Source organism: Stylophora pistillata, chromosome 7, assembly GCF_964205215.1.
Source record: "Stylophora pistillata chromosome 7, jaStyPist1.2, whole genome shotgun sequence".
NCBI lineage: Eukaryota > Metazoa > Cnidaria > Anthozoa > Scleractinia > Pocilloporidae > Stylophora > Stylophora pistillata.
The window spans coordinates 25,962,147-25,981,656 of record NC_142525.1 but is presented as its reverse complement, the minus strand read 5'-3'; the positions used below and the strand labels follow the sequence as shown (position 1 = coordinate 25,981,656).

At 42.4% G+C, this 19,510-nt stretch overlaps 2 protein-coding genes across 2 annotated transcripts; both read right to left on the bottom strand.

Moving 5' to 3' along the window:
- Positions 1–584: 584 nt before the first annotated feature.
- On the bottom strand, positions 585–3,388 carry LOC111336005 (uncharacterized). Its single transcript, XM_088728815.1, has one exon. It carries the CDS (start codon positions 3,131–3,133, stop codon positions 1,652–1,654), a length of 1,482 nt encoding a protein of 493 aa, XP_088584941.1. The 5' UTR covers positions 3,134–3,388; the 3' UTR covers positions 585–1,651.
- A 2,937-nt stretch (positions 3,389–6,325) lies between these two features.
- Positions 6,326–19,476, bottom strand: LOC111335580 (uncharacterized). Its single transcript, XM_022941529.2, has 3 exons — positions 19,340–19,476; positions 18,986–19,242; positions 6,326–15,248 (listed from the first exon to the last, which is right to left on the bottom strand). Exons 2-3 carry the CDS (start codon positions 19,211–19,213, stop codon positions 7,113–7,115), a joined length of 8,364 nt encoding a protein of 2,787 aa, XP_022797264.2. The 5' UTR covers positions 19,214–19,242; positions 19,340–19,476; the 3' UTR covers positions 6,326–7,112.
- Positions 19,477–19,510: the final 34 nt, after the last annotated feature.

The following is a 19,510-nucleotide window of genomic DNA, read 5'->3' as shown; positions in this document are numbered from 1 at the left end:
CATATTCCTTGAGAGACCAAGCAAGGACAAGAAATGCACTTTCAAAATGAGTCCCGTGACAGTCACGCAAACGTGCGGTCAGTTCTTGAGGTTCAAACCGACATGTGGGTCTGGACCTCGCTTTCTAAGTGATCGAAGAGTCTCCAGTTACACGAATGTTTCTGCTAGAATCTGAAAGAAACTTGTAAGCTTCCTTGTTTCACAATGACAAGACTTGGGATCCTGGGTTTTATGATGACAGGTTTCTTTTGCTTTTTGTATTTATCATTATTACCATGGAATTCAGCTTTTCAAGTCTTGTCTTCATTTCACGTTAACATGGACCGCGCAAAGGGAGAAACTAGAAGCTTCGGGGTGGGGGAGGGAGGGGGAGGTGGGGGGATTTGAGGAGATTGTTACAACTTGAGATTCCACTGTGTCTCGTACATCACGTCGAGGTCACAAAACACTGTGACTTTGGCTCCGCATTTGGTAATATCAACTTAAACTTTTTTTCTTCGTTGTTGTTTAAGTTTAGGTTTTTATCCTCTACTCAACTTTTCTTCCCCCCCCTACTGAAGTTTTACACCCGTGCACCCACTTCAAAGTAATGGATCAGAGAGCACCTGTCGGTGACCAGTTGCATCTCTGAACACACGTTCTCTCACTGTTATCGTTTATTTAACTGCTATTTCTTTGATTACTTAAAATTTATTTGAATATTTATTGAATATTTATTGAATCTGTAGCCTTTAAATCTTATCTGTTGTATGTTTTTAGTAAGGAAAATTGTTTTTATACAGGGCTAACCTCACGATTTTCCCTTTTCAGGATGTATTTTTCTACATTTGCGTTCTAGCTTCCTGAATAAATGTTATGTTATGTTATGTTACTGTCGTATGTAATGTTGTGCTAGATTATGAGCGTTGAGCTCTTCATGAGTTGTGGCCCATCATTCTCGAACTCGATCTTCTCCCGATCTTTATGAAGTGAAGGAGCATGGGGCGTTTCCTACACCTCCTGGATGAGATCCGAGCCCAGCCGGGGTACCTCAAATAATAAAAGGGGATAAATTGCCAACGAAACTATGGCGCTGCATCGGTGGGGGTACTAAAAGATAATTTAGTTTTATCAACTGAGGCGATAATGTAAATTGGTCGCTGAAAAGAATCTTAAGCTGTTGTTTCGAGCGTTAGCCTTTCGTCAGAGCAAATGAACTTAAACCTGTCGATCTCGGTCCAGAGTAATAAAGACCTGTGCGTCACTCATTGAGCAGGAGAAATAGAATTATAACATAACCAAAGTAAAGCGCGCGCTCTGATTGGTCAATTTAGCGTCCCCCATTTTCCCATGGGTGTACGCTGCTGACGTGAGCTAATACAAAGACTATTTTTCCGCGCGCGCTTGTTTTTTCTGGTCACGTAAGATTTGTTAAATAAAAGGGAACTCTTTAGCTACAATGTATCAATGTTATGTCATAAAACAAATGGTAAACACCACAGCGTACACTATTGAGTTATGGATGCACTTGGGAGGTTTGCTAAGCACTCAAGAAGCTAGAGTCGCTCTCGGCTATCGCCTCGAGCGACTCTTACGCTTCTTTCGTGCTTAGCAACCTCCCGCGTGCATCCATCACTCAATAGTGTACGCTGTGGTGTTTACCATTTGTTAATTATTTTACGTTGACAGCTGCGAACTCTCCATAGTCGATCTCACCGTCTCCGTCTTTGTCGAGTATGTGGATCAGTCTCTTCAACTGTAAGTCACTTAGCGGCACGTTGAGTTTCTTCAGCCCAATAAACATTTCATCCGGCGACACACTTTGTGTCTTGTCCTTATCCAAGCAGTTGAAAAGGTCCAAAGCACGAAGTCTTTTCTCCGACAGGAATGTCCTTAGCGCCGTTAACAGTTCGTGCTTCATTCGCCCTCCGACGTCATCGCCATGGTTGTCTTGGTAACTGGCTTCAGAGCCTCTTTTTCTGTTATGGATAGAGACAGCATGGGTGACTTGTAAGGCAGGTTTGCTTTTCATTAATTCTGCTAAAAGGATTTCAAAGTTCGCCTTTAAAGTGATGTTGTCCAGATGGAGTACTTCCAAGGCTGAATTCGGGTTTCCTTTGATTGCTTTTAAAAAAGTATAAGCACCAGAGTTTTCGAGAGGATTAAATCCAATCTTCAGCACTTGAAGGCTTCGGTTGATTTCCAAACCCTTAGCCAGTCCCAGTGCCCCTCTTTCATTTACGCGGTTGTGGCTCAGATCCAATTCAAGAAGCGTGTCATTATTTTTTAGCGCGTGTCCCATTGCTTCCGCTCCGTCGTCGGCGAAACCGTTCCACGACAGATCAAGGATTTTAATCGAGCTATTTTTCCCCATACCTTTGCAGATCGCGATCGCCCCCTTCAGCCTCAAATGATTCCAGCTCAGATTCAACTCGGTGATGCTATTGTTTTCCGCCAGAGCAGGACCCAGTAGCTCTCCGCCAGCCTCACGAAATGAGTTCTGACTCAGGTTAAGGAATCTAAGGGTTGTGCTGCTATTTAAACCCTCAGCAATTGATTTCGCATCCTTGTCAACAAAGTTGTTAAAAGACAGATCAAGCCATTGAAGAGATTGGTTTTCCTTGAGGACGCCCCCTATTGCTCGAGCTCCCTTCGAACCAATGACGTTTCCAGAGAGATTCATCCATGTGATGTAACAGTTCTCGAGTAACATTCTGGCGAGGTAATCCACTCCTTCCTCGCCTAGGCTGTTTTCTTGCAAGTCGAGCTTCTCAACGGTGGTGCTTTTAACGAGCGCCCTTGCGAGTGCCCTACCACCCTTGGGCCCTAACCCGTGATGCGGCAAAGCGACCTCCGAAGTATGAATCGTGTCAAGTACGACAGAAACAGGTGGAACTCCGAGCCTACGACACGCTCGTAAGTACGATGACTTCCCTGTTATATCTGTCGTTCTGCGACCCCTCTGTTCGTCTTTGGACGGTGTTTCTAAATCTGTATCCCACCCATCTTCACTGCTGCAATCATCAGTTCCGTCTTTAAATTCTTCGTCGCTTTTTTCGTGGTCGTGGGGCTCTTTCAGCGTTATGGCTGCTCGGCGAACTGTTTCTTCAAAGTGAACAGTGACGCACTTTTGCCTAGCCGGCCCATTCTCCATTTCAGAACTTATTTCACTAGAGGTTAATTATTAGTTTTCCTTTTGTTCGCAACAGTCTTTCCCCGTTTTACCAGCGATGAAAACACTCGCACTCCAAGGCGTTATTCTGTCGCGTTGGAACAGCTCTCTCTTCCCGCTAACGACCAGTGAACTCCTTTTCAAGTTGTCCTCATCAACACATACTAATAACCTTTTAAAACCGTCAATTAGCTCAATTCAGGAAAAACTTTTGTTTTTTAATTACGCAAAGGAAGACATTTGGGGATCTTAATTATCACTTTGTCTGTTTTATTCTTTCTGTTCTCTGTGTAATCAAAAGCCACTGAGAGCCATTAAAACCTTTTAGCACTTAAAAAAGACTTCGGCTTTACATTGAACGTTTACCTAACCTAACCTCCATCTGTGTCGCTCTGAGAGAAAAAAAAAACACTTGTTCAGTTAGTCCGCAGTAATTCTTAAACGGTATGGTACAAGACTATGCTCAAGTTGCCATATGGTCGATGTGCCTTTTGTGTAGAAGTGAGAAACGTTAATTATTAGGTATTGGTTACTTGTTCTGCTTCTCAATCAAATATCCTTTCTTCTTTTGTTTCCCCTCATAAAATGTGCTTCTGTTGTGTTTATTTGTGAATAAGACGTTTCCTTTCCTTGGCATATTCGTTAAAAAAAATAGAGGAGATTATAAATTCAAATCAGAACTCCAGATGCGATCATTTTCACTTGAAATATGAGTAAACTTTTAAAGAATTGCAAACTAACTGTGTAGAATATCTTTCCGGGTTTTTGGGGGGCAAAAAAAAAGTTTCAAAAAAAAAATTGACAAGAAATCGCTAGCACGACGCGGCTATAACTTTTCGTGAGAAACGTTTTAACCCAAGGAATCACACGACACAAGGTAAAACTAAGTAGGTTTGATAGTTCCAACCATAGTTATGTTCCAACTTCTAAACGGCCTCAATTTCAAAACGACGCAAAAAAATTGAAAACTCTCATTGTGAAGAGAACTTTTATTTGCTCATCTGACCAGCATCTAATTTCCGCTCACAATATCACGTCTGAATCACACTTAAGTCTTTAAGGGCACGAGAATATAGCAAATGATCGCCTACTGAAGAAGCTTTTGATTTTGAGACAAGTTCTCATTGTCAGACGTTAGGAATGTATAGAGAACAGTATGCAGAATATGTAAATTGACCGAAAGGTGTAATAAGTTAGTATTCCTTTTCAAACAGAAGTTTCAATTGGGAATCTTATAAATGGCCTATGGCTACTTCTTGCCGAATCTTCTTTCTACAGAAACATTCGTATTAGATGAAACTGCAACGAGTTGATAATCCAAATAAAGACGGTATAGTATCACGGCAAAGCGGCACTTTTAGAAGGGAAGCTATATTTTGACGATAACTACCAGGGCTAGGCTCGATTGCCAGCCGATATTCGGGAACCGGTGCCTGCGCTCCTCCCCGAAAAGAATCTCTTCTCGAGGAGGAACGAGAAAGACCAGACCCGGGAGAGCGGCGGAAATCGAGCCTATGCTGGGGCTAGTGGTGAAATGACTATGGCTGTATCGTGACCATACAGAAGGCCCGGTGAGCGCATGAGCAGATGTTGTCACATCGTAATTGCATCAAGTGAATTGGCATTGTTTGCTAGTACCCTCGTTTGAGTATCAAACTAATTGGACGGGGATTTTGTATAACGAGTCAGTTGACGAAACACTTGGTTGCAGATATTAAACTTAAACTTGGTTTCTAGGCCGAGTGATTTCTTCGTAACTAAACCGCAGTGTACTAAGAAAAAAAAATCCTTTGTTCATGTAATACAAAAGATATGTTGCTTTTTAAAACTCTCCTTGTTACTCACGTTGGGACCAGAAGTAGATCATGGAGGCTTAGAAGAGGAAGACAAGTCTTGGGGACGAGACCAGAGCTTCATCTGTCTCGCCGTTACTGGGTATGCCGCACGATGGGTCAGAAGTAATTAATGGCCTTGTACGTGTACTTGGTGACGCGCGTTCAGACTGTCAAAACGAAGTAGTCACACACGAGTTACGAGCAACCACTCAAGCTAGGAAGTCATGGTCGCTTAAATGCGTATTAACTTTTTGGTAAAGCTTAAAACAGAATGTTCAATCGACAGGATAAGTGTACTTGTACTTGAATGAACCTTTTGTTCCAATAGTGTTGAGGTTTCCTTTTCCCTAATATTGTTGTCTTTTACAAAACGTCCATGAAAGTTTCAAGTTTTCTTCGCACATTTTGCGTGACAGAGGTCTTTTGGAATTTTGCGCGGGAAAGTGGCTTACGGCCGGCCAAAATTGATCTCCATGCGCGTGCCCGCGTTTGATTGCTGTGTTGCACAGAGTGTACTTCGTTGATCAGTTATTTCGCGCAGAAAACACCACTTTGTCGCAAGCCTGTGGAAATTATCTTCGCACACTCGGTCTGCTTAGAGCTCGGTTGAAATGAGCTTGAATAAATCTACCCCTCACTGTTGGACTAACTCGGGATATTCACAAGATCACAACTACATGTAGTCATGTTTCACTTACACAAAATGAGAAGCGCGGACCAAACGTGTGCTCAGCCCACAACTAACATTTAAATGAATGAAGCAAACACGAAATTGCTTTGCTTTTGGTCCTCTTTACAAAGTGAGATCCATTTTTAAGACCATCGCAACTTGATCACTTCTGTTTCCCGCGCTTCAAGCTGTTAGTTTGTTTTTACCTTGTGATCTCATCGGCTCCTTGATGTTTTTCCTTTCTTCTGACTAGCTGTTTTGATATTTTTGGTTTTGGTTTTTCGACACTCGATCGCAGTGCACTGTATTTCAACTCACCAATTTAGTTCACCATTTTTCTTATTATTCACTTCCACATTTTAAACAACACCCTTTCTGCACGCCCAGAATTTTGCATAACTTTTCATTTCGGTTTGAACTGGAAACACGTACCTTAAAATATGCCGGAGCCGGAGAGTATGGCCCACAAAGGTGACTCCGGGAAAACCACCGTTTACTAAGTAATTATCGAAAGTTTATTGAGGCTAAAATAAAATAAGGCTGAATTGAAGATCCTCTTCTGTAACCTAAATTTTCTTGAGAGTATGTGCAGGAAACGAAGCTGTATCTCGAGATCACATTATCTGGCTGATGAGTTTCGCATTCTTATTTAAGAAAAAAGAGAGCTGATGATTTAAAATGCATTTATTGTTGCTTAAAAACACCTATTACACCCAGACACGTTAACTATAAAGTTGAAGGTTTTTTTGTTCTCCACCCGAATACCGTATTAGTTCGATTAAGTGCCGTGGCATTCATAAAAACAGGCGCGACGCTTATCCGGGGGAGGCGCTTATTCAAATACATAAAAATCCAGCTATGAAAAATTAAAAAATGAAAGATTCAGAGAGATTTAACACTATTTCTTATTTTGTTGGCAACAATATCCTTCAAATTCTCTACAATAAAACGTGAAGTACTCCTACAATGACTAAGTATCAGCTCTGTCTTAGTAGTCTAATGCGACTTGCTACACAGTTTTCCTTGCATAGGCAAAAAACCTAGAGATGCAGTTATTTTTTTTCTTAAAGAAAATAAACGAAAGGCTTCTAAGCCGTAACTTTAATAACGATAATGATAGCAGCATTGAGCTTAAACGCAAAACGTCCTCCACCTACAAGTAGATGTATTGCACTGTTTCATGCAATGACACCATAAAACGTCAACGTTAGATGAAAATTACGGCTCTCAAAGAAAATTTTTAACCATCGATCGGGGTGCATTATGAAAGAAATCGAGCCCGACGAAGTACCAAAATGCAAGCTGCTTATAGAAATAAAACGAAAACAACGATGAAATTTACTTTGTAAATTTCCGAGAGAAAATAATAATTAACATGTCTCTATAAATTACTTCGATAGCAAAATCTACATCCCTATGTGCTGTTTTGTTAAAAAAAAAAATGTTCTTCGTTTCTTTAGGATCTTGCTTTCTTGGAGCTCTTAACCTTAACAGTACGGGTTGTGACAGTTGTTCCTCCTCCCTCGAAATCTTCATTGTCGAACTCAAATGTGGTCGACTCGGCCGATGGTCCGAAGTCTGCATCACCGCTCATCTCGAAGAAAGATTCGATTTGCTTTTGAGTGGACGAGCTGTACTCTTGTGACTTCAGAGCGTCATTTTCGCGCTGCAGCGAAATGGTTTCCGCATGCTTCTGAGAGAGCCTCCTTTCTAGATTCTCCTTTTCACGTTGGAATGTTAGACTTTGCTCCGACAGCTGAGAAATCTGCTTGCTGATTTCATGTGCTTCGGCATCACCTTTGCTGTGCATGGCTGTCAACTGAAGGCGGAGGCTCTTCTTTTCACCCTCACAATCTTCTAGCTGCTGTTCAAGGCGCGCGATCTTGTTGCGCTGGTTGGTAACCTCAACAAGTACCAGAGCCTTCGACTCCTGAATGGAAGAGTTCTCGCGACTAAGCTCTTCCATTCGCTGCTGTAACACGGTCAACTCATTCTCCATGTCTTCATTAGCTCCTCGGTTGATCTCAAATTTCTCTTCCAACTCCGAGAGTCGTCTCTGGTAACTTACAACCTCCTCTCGTAGAGTCGCACTCCTGATAGTTTCAGTGTTGTAAGTAACCGTCAGCCTCTCAATGGTCTCGTGGGCGTTTTCTAACTGGTGTTTTAAATCTCCGATAGTCTTATAACAGACCAAGAGCTCTTTTTGCACTTCGTTTTCCCTTTCCTGGCTGCGTTTGTAGGCTTCCTCTAGCTTGGCATAAGCGCCGTAGTCATCATAATCGTGGCGGTGTTTGATGTGGATTTCATACTCAGCTTCGAACTTCGTGATCTTCTTCTGAATTATCTCATACTCCACCTTCATAGCATCCTTGTCGCGTTTCGCGTCATCCAGCTCGGACAGCAAATCAGCAATTTTACGTTTGGCTGATTCCAGTTCAACGGTCTGTCTATTCTTGTCTGAAGTGAGGGTCTGATTGTTGTGATCAAGTTGGTTCATGGTTTTCTGCATGCTATCCAGTTTTTCCTCAAGGTGCTTCTTGTCGGCGTATAAGTTGTCGTAGTTGTTCTGTAAGGTGTCGTGCTTGTTCTGCCAGGAGGAAACATCACTGGCAAGGCGATCGCGTTCTTTCTTGGTCGATTCAAGATCATTGGTCAATTCAGGGAACATGACCACGCCTTCTTCTAACCCACCACCAGATACTTGACGAATCACCGCCTCAGGCTCGCGTCTACCAACCTCGTCCAGAGCCCTCTTGGTATCGTCCAGCTCGATTTGGAATCTGGTCCTGTCCTCCAAAGCTTTATGCAATCGAGATTCGATTTGTTCCATCTTGGGTGTTAATTCGTTCAACTCATTCTGCAGATCACGCTTCTCTATTGCCATGTTGTCCAGGTCATTCTTATACATGCCCAATTCTCGCCTCAGCTTTTCCACTGTGGCTATGTAATCGGCATTTTCTTTTTTAAGACCATCAATGGTGTACTTTCTCTCTGACCAATCCTGAACCTGCGAGTCGTATTGCTGCTGTCCTTCTCGCAATTGCTTCTGCAGCTTTGCAATTTTACGCTTGAGGTCATCTTCCCTTATCTTCAGTTGGTCATGAGTGCCTCTCATATGAGCATGCTGCTTGGCTTCTTTCTGGAGTTCATTTTCCAGAACTCCGATCTTATCGCGCAAGGTCATTATCACACCATTGAGTTCAGACTTGCTATTATGATAGGATTTTGTGGCTGCCTCAAGGTCTGCTTCCTTCTTATAAGCCTCCATCAACTCCTTACGCTGCTCTTCAATTTTCTCCTGGTCGCCTTCAAGTTTAGACTCCAGCTGGGCCACTCTCTCTTTTGCTTTAATCAAGTCATCACTGTAGTCTTTCATCATTTTTTCATAAGTTTCAATCTCGGCTTCGAGACGGACTATCTTGTTGTTAGCTGCCTGTACTTCCTGCTCCAAATGAGGTATCTTGTTCTTCCATCCCAGAGCCTCATCAGAATCAACCATGTCCTTAGATTGTAGATCGTTCAGCTCGCTTTCTAGTTGGCCTATTCTTTTAGCTTTCCACATGGAATCGCCTTCGACTGCGTTTTTGACCCTGTTGGTTTCGTCAAGTTCACTCTGTAGCTTGGCAAGCCTGTTTTTCAACGTTGTAGCATCTTTCTCTCCATCTTCTTTCTCTCTAAGAACTTTCTTGTATGATGTTTCTAGGTCTTTGTATTTCTTACTTGGCACGGAGTCATCTTTGAACTGGAACATGTCTGGAGCTGACTGAAGGCTAGAACCAACGACCTTCTTTACGGTTATCTCTGTAGGAATGCGGTCGGATCGGCGAGAAGCTTCAAGTTTAACTTTCTGATCGGAAATCGTGCTTTTGTGAACAGTGATTTCATTTCGCAACGTACTTTTGGCATTTTCCAGAGACTTGATGCGATTCTCGAGAGATCCTATCCTCTGAATCTTCGTGTTGAGTTCAGTTTGCAACCTTTCAATGTCTTTGAGTGCGTTGAAGTACTTCTTTTTAAAGTCTGCCGCATTAGTATTTGCAGTGCTCAAATCTTTTCGTAGTTTTTCTTCCGCATCCCGAAGGAGAGTCATGTGGTGCTCGAGGTCAGCAATTTTTTCCTCTTTCTCTTGTTTCTGGGCGTTCAAGTTGTCCACAGTGTGGCTAAGTTTATCATTTGCGTCTCTCATGTTGTCCAGTTTTCTCTTCAACGAGGCTATTTCATCCTTTAGCTGGCGTTCGTTGCCGATATGCCAGTTGATCGTACTCTCTTTATCGTCTCGATCACACTTCACAGCCTGCATCTCCCCTGTAAGGTCGCGTTTCTGCATTGTTAAGTTGTCTTGCTCAACTTTGGCTCTTTTCAAACGCTCCTTTGTCTCCTGTAAATCGCCGCGAAGGTTGGCCTGCTCTTGCAATGCAGAATCTCGTTCAGCTTCGATAGCGCGGTTCTTCTCTTGTGCTCTTAACAGCTCCTGGTGGAGATTTTCATTTTGAGTATTAGCCATATTGAACTTAAACTCAACCTCGTTTAACTTCCTCTGAATTTGATGAAGCTGGTTCTCAACGTAGGCGCGACGTTTTTGGGTATCCACCTGACTTGCTTTGACAGCTTCAAGCTCCTTCTTCATTCTTTCATTATCGCGTTCCAAGGTGTCTTTTTGATTGCGTAAAGAAGAAACAATCCCAGGAGCGTCTGTCTCATCAGTTTTCTTAAGGCGAATGGTAAGCTCCTGAATGCGTCTTTCGAGGTCCAAAATCGTATCCTCGTTATCCTTCAAAGTCTTGTCTTGCTTAGCCATTTGCGCTTTTAGATTCGATTCCGAGTCTGTTGCCTGTTGCAGTTTTTTCTCTAGCTGGGCATTTTTATCTTTCAAATTCTCCAAATCCCCCTTCAGAAATTGAATCTCGATTCCGTCTCCTGGTGCTGTTTGTATGCTTCTTTCTGTTTCCACCACTATCGAAGACTCCATAGGTGGTGCAGACTCCAGATTTCCAATTGTTTCTTGGGCTCGAAGGAGTTTATCTTGCAGTTCTTGGCATTTCTCTTCGTTGACGTTGTAAGTTATTTCCAATTCTGCGATTTTTCGCTTCAAGGAAACATTTTCTTCATCGAGCCGCTTAGCCTTGTCACGGTGGCTATCACTCTTGCTCTCGATCATTATCGTTTTTTGAGTAGAAGACTCGTATGCTTTCTCCAGTTGACTGATTTTCTGGAGGGCTGATTCATTTTCACTTTCCAGGCGGCGCAGATTTTTCCTAAGATTGTCAATCTCCTTTTCTTGGAGCTCTTCCTTATTCCTTAAGTCAGCAATGACTTTGTCCCTGTTCTCGACCTCTCTTGTTAAGAAGCTGATATTGCCCTGCAGGTCAGTGAGCTGCTTGTCGACCTCCATTCGCTCCTCCCTTAGGGTATTAATCTCTTTCTTTAAATCTTCTATCCTTTCTGAAAGCTTTGTCCTCTCGCTGACCAACTCTCTTATTTGCTGTTCTAGATTGGCAATTTTGTCGGCATTGATCGCGGTATCATCGAGAGCTCTGTCTCTCTCACCTGTAAGTTTCACTATCCGAGCCTCCAACTCATTAACCTTGTTGTGCAATTCCAGGATTTCGTTCTGTTTAGAGGCAGCTTCAGATTTCAGGTCATCGATTTCTTGTTGAGCTTTCTCTAGACCGGACTTCGCAGCATCAAGTTGACCTTCCAAGAATTCTTTGCTACTTCCTAAGTTCTTGATAGCGTTATCCTTCTCCATCATTTCTTTTTCAGCTTCTTCAAGCTGTATCTTGTTTTCAACGATTGCCTGTTCGAGTTCGAGATTCTGCTTTCTCGCCTTTGCTAGCTTTTCTAGAGCGTCATCTAGCTGCTTCTTGAATGAGTCCTTCTCTTTGGCCTCATTGTCATATGCTACTTCAAGATCTGCCACTTGGTTGGAAGCAGCTTCCAGATCTGACCGGATGGCCTGCTTCTCTTTGTCCTTGCGGTCGTTCGCAGCTAGTAAGTCACGGACTTTCTTTTCTAAGGCGTTAATTTTAGCCCGACGATCTACGCTTTCTTGTTGGATTTTGTGATAGTCTGTCTCCACCTTTTCCAAACGTGCTTTAACAGCTTGGAGTTCTCGCTTCGTCCTATTCTCGCGGTCCTGAGAGGCCTTGTACAGAGTATCAATTTCAATATATTGGCTGTCGTGGCTGGAACCGACCCGATCTCTTTCCTCTCGCTCCCTATTTAAGTTTTGAATGGTTACCTCTAGCTTGTTCATGCTGAGGTTGGTTTGCCTCTGGCTGTTTTCCAAAGCTTTGGTCTTGTTTTCAGCAACATCAAGGAGGTTTTGAGTTTTCATCAGTTCTTTCTTCAAGTTAAGGAGTTCTTCGTCAACTACAGCTTTCGCTGCTTTCAGGCGCTCGATAACAGCATCTTTGTCTTGATTATCTTTGATCTTGTATTCTAACTCCTTTTCTAGGTGACGGAGCTCTGTTTGCAAGGACAGATTTTCCTCTTTGCGGTTCTTCAAACGGTCCTTAAGGTCTTTGACTTCCTCCTTCATGTTATCTCGCTCCTTTTTAATGCTGTTCAGTTGAGATTCAATGAGAGCCAGCTTATGCGTCTTATTACTGAGGTCAGTTTCCATAGAATTTCTCTGTGCCTTGAGATCTTTAATCTCACTCACTAACGCCTCGTAACGCTTAATTTGATCAGCCAGTTTGCGCTCTAGATCCTTCTTGTCAGATCTAAGGCCCTCGGCAGTTAGGTTGGCGGCAGTCACTTCTCTCTTAGCATCAGCCAATTCATTTTGCAACTTCTTAATTTTTTTGTCATTAAGTTCGCGAATGATGTTGTCCTTCTTGGCGTTTGCGTTTTTCAAACCCTCAATGATCTTCTCCTGTTGGCTCACTTTAGCTTGAAGGTCATTACTTTCCTCTTTAGCTTTGATGATCTTGTTGTTAGCGTCCTTCAAGTTGTCTTTCAGTTGACCTTTCTGCTTGCGTAGCGCGGCCAGTTGACTTTCTAGGCTGTCAATCTTTCCTTGAGCTATGTGCACATCATCTTCGGCTTTCTCTTTGTCCTTCTCGGCTGCTTCGAGATCATTCTCCTTCTGCGAAAGGTTACTTTGGACTACGAGGATGTCACGGGATAGGTCATCTTTCTCGCCTGTTAGTTGCTGAATACGATCCTGCAACTTAGCAATTTCTTCATTGGCAGCATCGAGGTCCGCCCTCAGTTGATCAACTTCTTTCGAACGATCCTTCTTCTCTAGCAATGTAATCTTCAGCTTCAGGGATTCGTTTTCCTTTTTCAGCTGTGCGTTCTTTTCTTTTTCTCCCTCAAGCAAACCATCTTGTTCGCCAGCCAAACTCATAAAGTCTTGGTAACTGGACTCGACAGTTTGCACTTTGTCGGCCACCACGATACATTCGCTCTGTAACTCTTCATTACGTTTGACCGTAATGTCGATTTCGCCGGTCAGTCGGTTGATTTCTTCATCCTTTGAATTGTATTCAATCTGAAGTTTCCTCTTCTCCTCTTGCACTGCTGCAAGCTGCGTTTTCACTTTAGAAAGCTCCGCCCTTAAATCATCATTTTCTTTGTCCAGATCACTGATCTGAGATTTCAAGGTCGTGATGGTAGCATCTTTGTTGTCACTCTCTCTGCGGTAAGCATCAATTTGACGTTGTGCTTCAGCAAGGAGCCCTTTAAGACGATCTACCTCGTCATTAAGTTTGGAAACAACGGCACTGTGTTGTTTAGCATCTTCTTCGAGGACAGCTTTCTTACTGAGGGCATCACGAAGTTCTGCTTCTACGCGTGTCAGGTTCTGCTGGAGTTGGAGAACTCGATTCTCAAAGTCTCTCTTTTCTTTTTCGGTGTTCTCTAAGGCGTTTTCCAATTTCTCGTTAGTCTTCTGTGAGTCGATGAGTTCACTTTCAACGTTATCTAACATGTCTTGGGCTTGCTTAAGATTCTCCTCGCGCTCGGCAAGTTTCCTATTATTATCCAAGAGCTCATCGTGCATGTCTCTCTTTTCATCTTCAAGCATCTCTTTTTGCACTTCAAGTTGCTTGACGTCATTTTCTTGCGCGTGAATCTTTGCTTCAAGTTCTCGGATTGTGTCCCTTAAGTCATCAATGACCTTTTGCTTCCTTACATTGTCATTTTTGAACTTGTCGAGGTTACGTTGCGCTTCTCCCAGCTGGGTTTGCAGAGCAGTAATCTCTCTTCTAAGCTGATTGCTCTTGTCCTTCTCTGCGTCCAAATCTGCCCTTAGCTGAGTCTTCAGTTTGTTGGCTGAGGCAAGCTGTGTTTCTAGGTTTGAGTTTTTAGCCTTCAACATGTCAATCTCTCGCTCAAGTCCGTCACATGTATTTTCACTCCTTTCCAGAGTCAATCTCAGTTCAGCGAGCGTCTTCTCCAAAGGAGCTATACGTAACTTGAGGTCGTCTCTTTCTTTGGAAGTTACTGAGTGGCGGGACTCCAACTCATTCACCTTGCTCTGGTGACCTCCTACCCTGGATCTTAGTCCGTCAACCTCACTCACGGAAGAATCGTATGATGACTGGAGCTGAACACACTTGGTGTTGACGCTTTCAAATTCGCTCTCCAGGTCATGAATGCGAGCACGGCAACGGACCAATTCATTCTCCAGTTCCCTGACTCGGGTTGACATCTTAGCATTTTGACTCTCAAGCGTCGACACCCTACTGTTACTAATAGCAAGCTCGCGCTGGAGATCTTCGTTGGTGCTTCGTAGGCTTTCAATGGAGGCCTCCTGCTCAGCAACCCGCCTCTCCGATGAGCGAAGTTCGTTCTCGAGGTCCTTTGCGCGTTTTGCTTCTACCTCGGCACTCATCTCGCTCTGAGATAGCTCTTGCTTGAGTTGCTCAATTTGGTCTTCAAGAGAGGCATTCTTCTGTTCCAGGTTGCGGATTTGCCTGTTTTTTCCCTCTGCCTCATCCCGAAGTCTGTCGGCAACCCTCTTGTTGTTCACTGCCTCCGTCTGTGCACTCGACAAGGCCTCTCTGCTCTTCTTTAGATCGTCACGTAACTTTTCCAGCTGCCTTTTAAGATCATCTCGCTGTTTCTGAGAATTTTGCAGTTGAACTTCAAACTTTTTAACCCTGAGGTCACAGTCCTTCTTCGTGGCTGCCAAGTCGAGAATCGCTCTATCGTAATCACCTTGCAACTTGGCAAGCTTTGTCTGAAGGGTCAAGATCTCTTCCTGCAGACCTTCTTTCTCATCTGCGGAGCTCTTCAGGGTGGCCTCGTACTCCGTAATCTGCGTGTTGAAGAATTCTTCCTCCATAGGAGCCGATTCTTGAACGGTGGTGACGGACTGGCTGACGACCATCTCTGACTTCAGCGTCTCCAGTTCCCTCTGCAAAGCTAACTTATCAGCCTTTAGGGACAAAATGCTGTTGTTCTTGGACGACAGCTCGCGTTTGAGTGCCTCCAGCTCAGTCTCTCTGCTCAAAAGCCGTTTCCTGACACCTACGAGTTCTTCATTGAGCCTATTCCTATCACTCTTGCTCTCTGCCAACTGTTCTTCTAACTGCCTTTTCTGGCGCTTTAGGTTTTCGATATCTAACCTCAGCGTTTGAACCTTCAACACAAAGAAAAAGAGAGAAAAAAGTTGGCTTAAAGCTAAAACTTAAACAGTTTTAAATCCTACATCGTATCACTGCCCCAAACGTGATATCTTGTGAGTGACTGCCATCAGTGACTCGTGTTGTTGTTGATCTTGTTTTTTTTTTTAATTGCAATTGATAACAACCTCATTTTACTCTGCAAACAATTTTCTTCACAGAAACGAAATCATTTTTGCAACGGAGCATTATATTCTTCCGGAAAGGAAGTTCGACCTTTAAATTTTCTTGAGCAGCAATGAGAGCTTCACAGTGCTAAAGAGACACAAACGATATGCCTAAACTTATGCTACAAAGTTTCCTATTCCTTTCAGTCGGGCTGGAGTTTCGAGTCTGCTAGGTAAGTAGTGTAATTGGGAAGGAAGAGCGAGTCTTTACTGCCACAAGTCTACCAATGTCATTATTTCACTAACATAACTACTAGGTGATGATAATTCGGTGGCTGTTACAAAGACTCCCTTTCGTTTTGGCCCTGAAATTAGAAACCAGTAAGGTCATTAATGAATGGATCTGTTTTTGTGGCTACTGCCACCTATAGGAGGCGAAGCCACTTATGTCGTCGAGATGAGTGAGTGAGTGAGTTATGGTAACAATAGAATTCCGATCTTGACCCAATTTTGATCCGATGTTTCCTGGTGCTACTTATTGTTTGTTTCAGAGTATCGTATTAGTTCAACGTTCGCTCTTGATATACATTCGAGTTCTTTCCTTTAATGATTTTGGGCTTACAGGCACTAGCGCATTATTGTTTCAGTTATTGCCATGACACTACAGAACACGGCAGATGAAGATACACATATCACAGTCATTTCAGGATTGCACGCGATTAAAAATAAAATTTTTCCTTGCAGAAATATCATAATAGGTGTGATCGAAGTATCCTGAGAATTAAATGAAAGTTTTTTTTTCTTTGAAGAGAGAGCATAGACTTTCCGCTCGTTTTTCGTCTATTTGAGCCTCTCTCCTTCGCAGCCGTTGCAGGTGGGGGAGTGAAGGCGTCACGCAACAAGAACAAAATATCGACTGTCAAAGAGAAGACTCTCCGTCGAGAAAAAAAATCATTCTGAGAGCGACCTCAGGGTATAGGGTGGGTCAGGCGACAAAAGGTGTACTGCCTTCTTCATGTAAGTGCAGGTTACCTCATCTAACCATACTTAAAGCCGTACTCTTGAGATTTTCAGCTAAAACAACAGCTGTCTAAATAAAAATTTGATTAATAACTGAGAAAATGAAGCCTATTTCAATGCCGTTCATAATAAACATCATGTAGCTTTTTTAAATGGTCAGTCGCCATTTTAAAAAAGGTTTTGAATAGGTCAGTTCCTATGCTTTTCGGGGAAAAGTTAGTCGGATGTCCTGATGGATTCGGAAATTGATAACAACAGGCCAAACGTAAAAAAAATGCCGCCCTTAACCTCCCGCTCTTTTTTTTTTAAGTAAAATGTTTGGACAGCTCCAAGGAAAACAATCCAATAAAGGAAAGTGAAAGTAACAAGAGAGCTGATATTTGTTTAACTGTATTGCGCGAAAGTGTTAAAAATTTCCTGAAAATTACAAAAGGGCAAGATACGGAAATGAAAGCTGTGGCTACGTGACATGATAAATCATGGTCACTTAAAAGTACAAATTATCAACAATCTTCCCCATCCTCTGACATTTTCCCCATATGTTGGTTTCTACAGGCCCCTTCAGTGTTTCGATCTAGCAGAGCTTACTTTAAAACAAGAAAAAAATGTAGTCCTCTTGAAGTTTAAGGTAGGGTTTGGACGTCTAAAAATTCTTTCCCAAAAATTGGGTGATATGGCATCAAAGACTGATTGTGAAAGAAAGAATGTTATGCTTTTAAGACATACCTAAAATATACCGAGAAAACCAGGCTTGCGAGACAAGAGAATTTGCAGGGGGACAAACGAGAGCGCTTAAACGTTTGCTCAAGAGAAAAAGAAATATTTAAGTTGCAAATTCTCCAAACGTTTTGATATTATGGGAATTTTCATTGAAATAAAGCTCCTAGAGAGATTTGGTTTCTGTTAGTTTAAGTAATTTATGAAATGGAGCGGAACTGACCGACTGTTATGCTAATATCTAGTTTCAACACCATGTGCGGTAATTACTTAATTCAGCGTTTGTTTGATGCGTTCTCAAGTTTAGTATTTGATTTGAGTAAGCTTCTGCAATAATTCAAACATTGCGACGCTTTTTACCACCGCAACCTTTCGGCTGGCTTGTGACAACGATAGCTGTGAAAATTTCACTGCACTTTACGTTGCCTGCGGTCCGTTTCTATTTGTGTCTTTAAAAATGTTTTAAATTTCCCAACGTTAATCCGTTGAACTTTTGTATTTATCTATAAATAATATCATATTTTCACCCCTTTATGGCAAGACTAGAAAAGGAAAAAGATTGCCGCGCTCTTCCCTAAAAGTCGACTCTTCATTCTGACATATTTGTAAATTATTAACAAAATAAATCTCTAGATCATTCCTCGTCAGTATTTCTCTGTTTTATAGCGATTGTGACTGCTTTTTCACCCTTTGTTTTGATAAACAGATTACACGACGTAGCGACGCCGAGGGCGCCAGTACAAGAATAGGACAGAGACAGGTTTTGCCAGAAATATTAATTTGAGTGAGGTATCATGTAATAAAACATGTCTAAACACTATAATCCTTAAGTGTAAATGAAAACTAGTCACAGTCTTATTCAGTCGGAAAATTAACAAAAACGAAGAGTAGGGGTGACTTATGCAAAAGCATTTAGGGTTATGAATAAGAACAATCTCTCCAACAAAAGTATTAACTTTTTTTTTTCAAACATTTTCCTGGAGACTAAATTACTATCACGAGTCTTCAAAGGTTCCCCGATGGCTTTTAATGACGTGGCGCTGTAACGGATAAGAGCGAATTAAGTGGAGAACCATATTCCCTGATCATGCAAAATAACGCAGAAGTACAAACAGAGAGTACAGTACGCTCTGCGGAATATTTGTAATGATTTTTCAAACAGAAGGCAACCAGCAAATACGACTGCTCTCGGAATTCCTTAGCGATACCTAAAACCCCAATTTTAACTCAACATTTGAAGACCAACGGTCAACTTCGTTGCCGAGAAACGAAAAAGTTCGAAGAAAGGTGGCAAAGTTGCAGACGAAATTAATACCTTCAAGAAAATAGGTGGTGTCTTATATAACGTAAGGAGGCGCTGTGATTTATTACGCAAGATTTTAATTGCAACACGTCGACAAATTTGAAACGCTTCCGTGAAATGAAGATATTGATTCAACCAACTTGTGGGCAAAGCGTAGAAATATCAATTAACAACATCGACAACTTTAAAGGAAAAATGTCCGAAGGATGTGTTGATCACCGTAGTTAGTTTAACAAACGCTTGCTTGTGCGGCTATACTTTATCCCGCAGTGTGGGTGTGACAAGTGAAGTCAATTTGCATTCTTATTGTAGTTACAGCCAATATCTGCATATGTCCATTTGACTACTAACAGGCTACATTCAGGAAGATTAAATCTGTTTACCGTGCGGTCTACCGACGAGATATCTAGGGAATAAATTTTACGATGAGAACTGCCCGCAAGTAACGACAAACGCTCTTTGAAGAGTTTGAAAATATCCTATTATACCACAAATAAAAAACCTAACTGGGTCTTTTCCGTGCACATATGAGTAGCAGTAAACTCACCTCGCTTGTATGTTCCCGCTTGAGGCTATCAATTTCAGCGCGGTGTTTACGGTACATTTGCTCAAACTCATTGAGGTAACCCTTTGCCTCAGAGATGTGTTGCATCGTGATATCACCTGCTTTGGAGGACATAGCCAGGTCGGATGCCTTGTAGGTAACAGTACGGCGAACAGAAGGTGAACTACCAGTGGACGAAAAGTCCAAACGCGTCTGCTCCATCTCGGACATAATTACAGTAGGGACAGGCTGCTGAAATCCTGTTACAATTTCAAAGATAATCTTATATCAGCAATTCTTTCGGGTAGCACTCTTTTTCCTGAGGTAAACCAGCCCTTAGGGAGCATGCAAACTTACGTTCAACACCCTTGAGTCGCTACTGAGCTTTCCCTGTCTCAGCCACTGTACTTTAATCGGTGCAGTCTGGCGTTGTTTTGTGGTCAAAAAGGCGTTTGCATTCTTTATAAGCCTCTTGTCAACACGCCTAGTACTGGGGCTTTGACGTCAAATTAAAGGCAGCCAATTGTC

What these genes read in the sequence shown, in the direction of transcription:
- LOC111336005 (XM_088728815.1), bottom strand. Translation starts at nt 3,133, where the DNA reads ATGGAGAATGGGCCGGCTAGGCAAAAGTGCGTCACTGTTCACTTTGAA.
- LOC111335580 (XM_022941529.2), bottom strand. Translation starts at nt 19,213, where the DNA reads ATGTCCGAGATGGAGCAGACGCGTTTGGACTTTTCGTCCACTGGTAGT. An exon ending in AGCGGGAACATACAAGCGAG is followed by an intron (nt 15,249 to 18,985) that starts GTGAGTTTACTG and finishes TTTGTGTTGAAG; the next exon opens with GTTCAAACGCTGAGGTTAGA.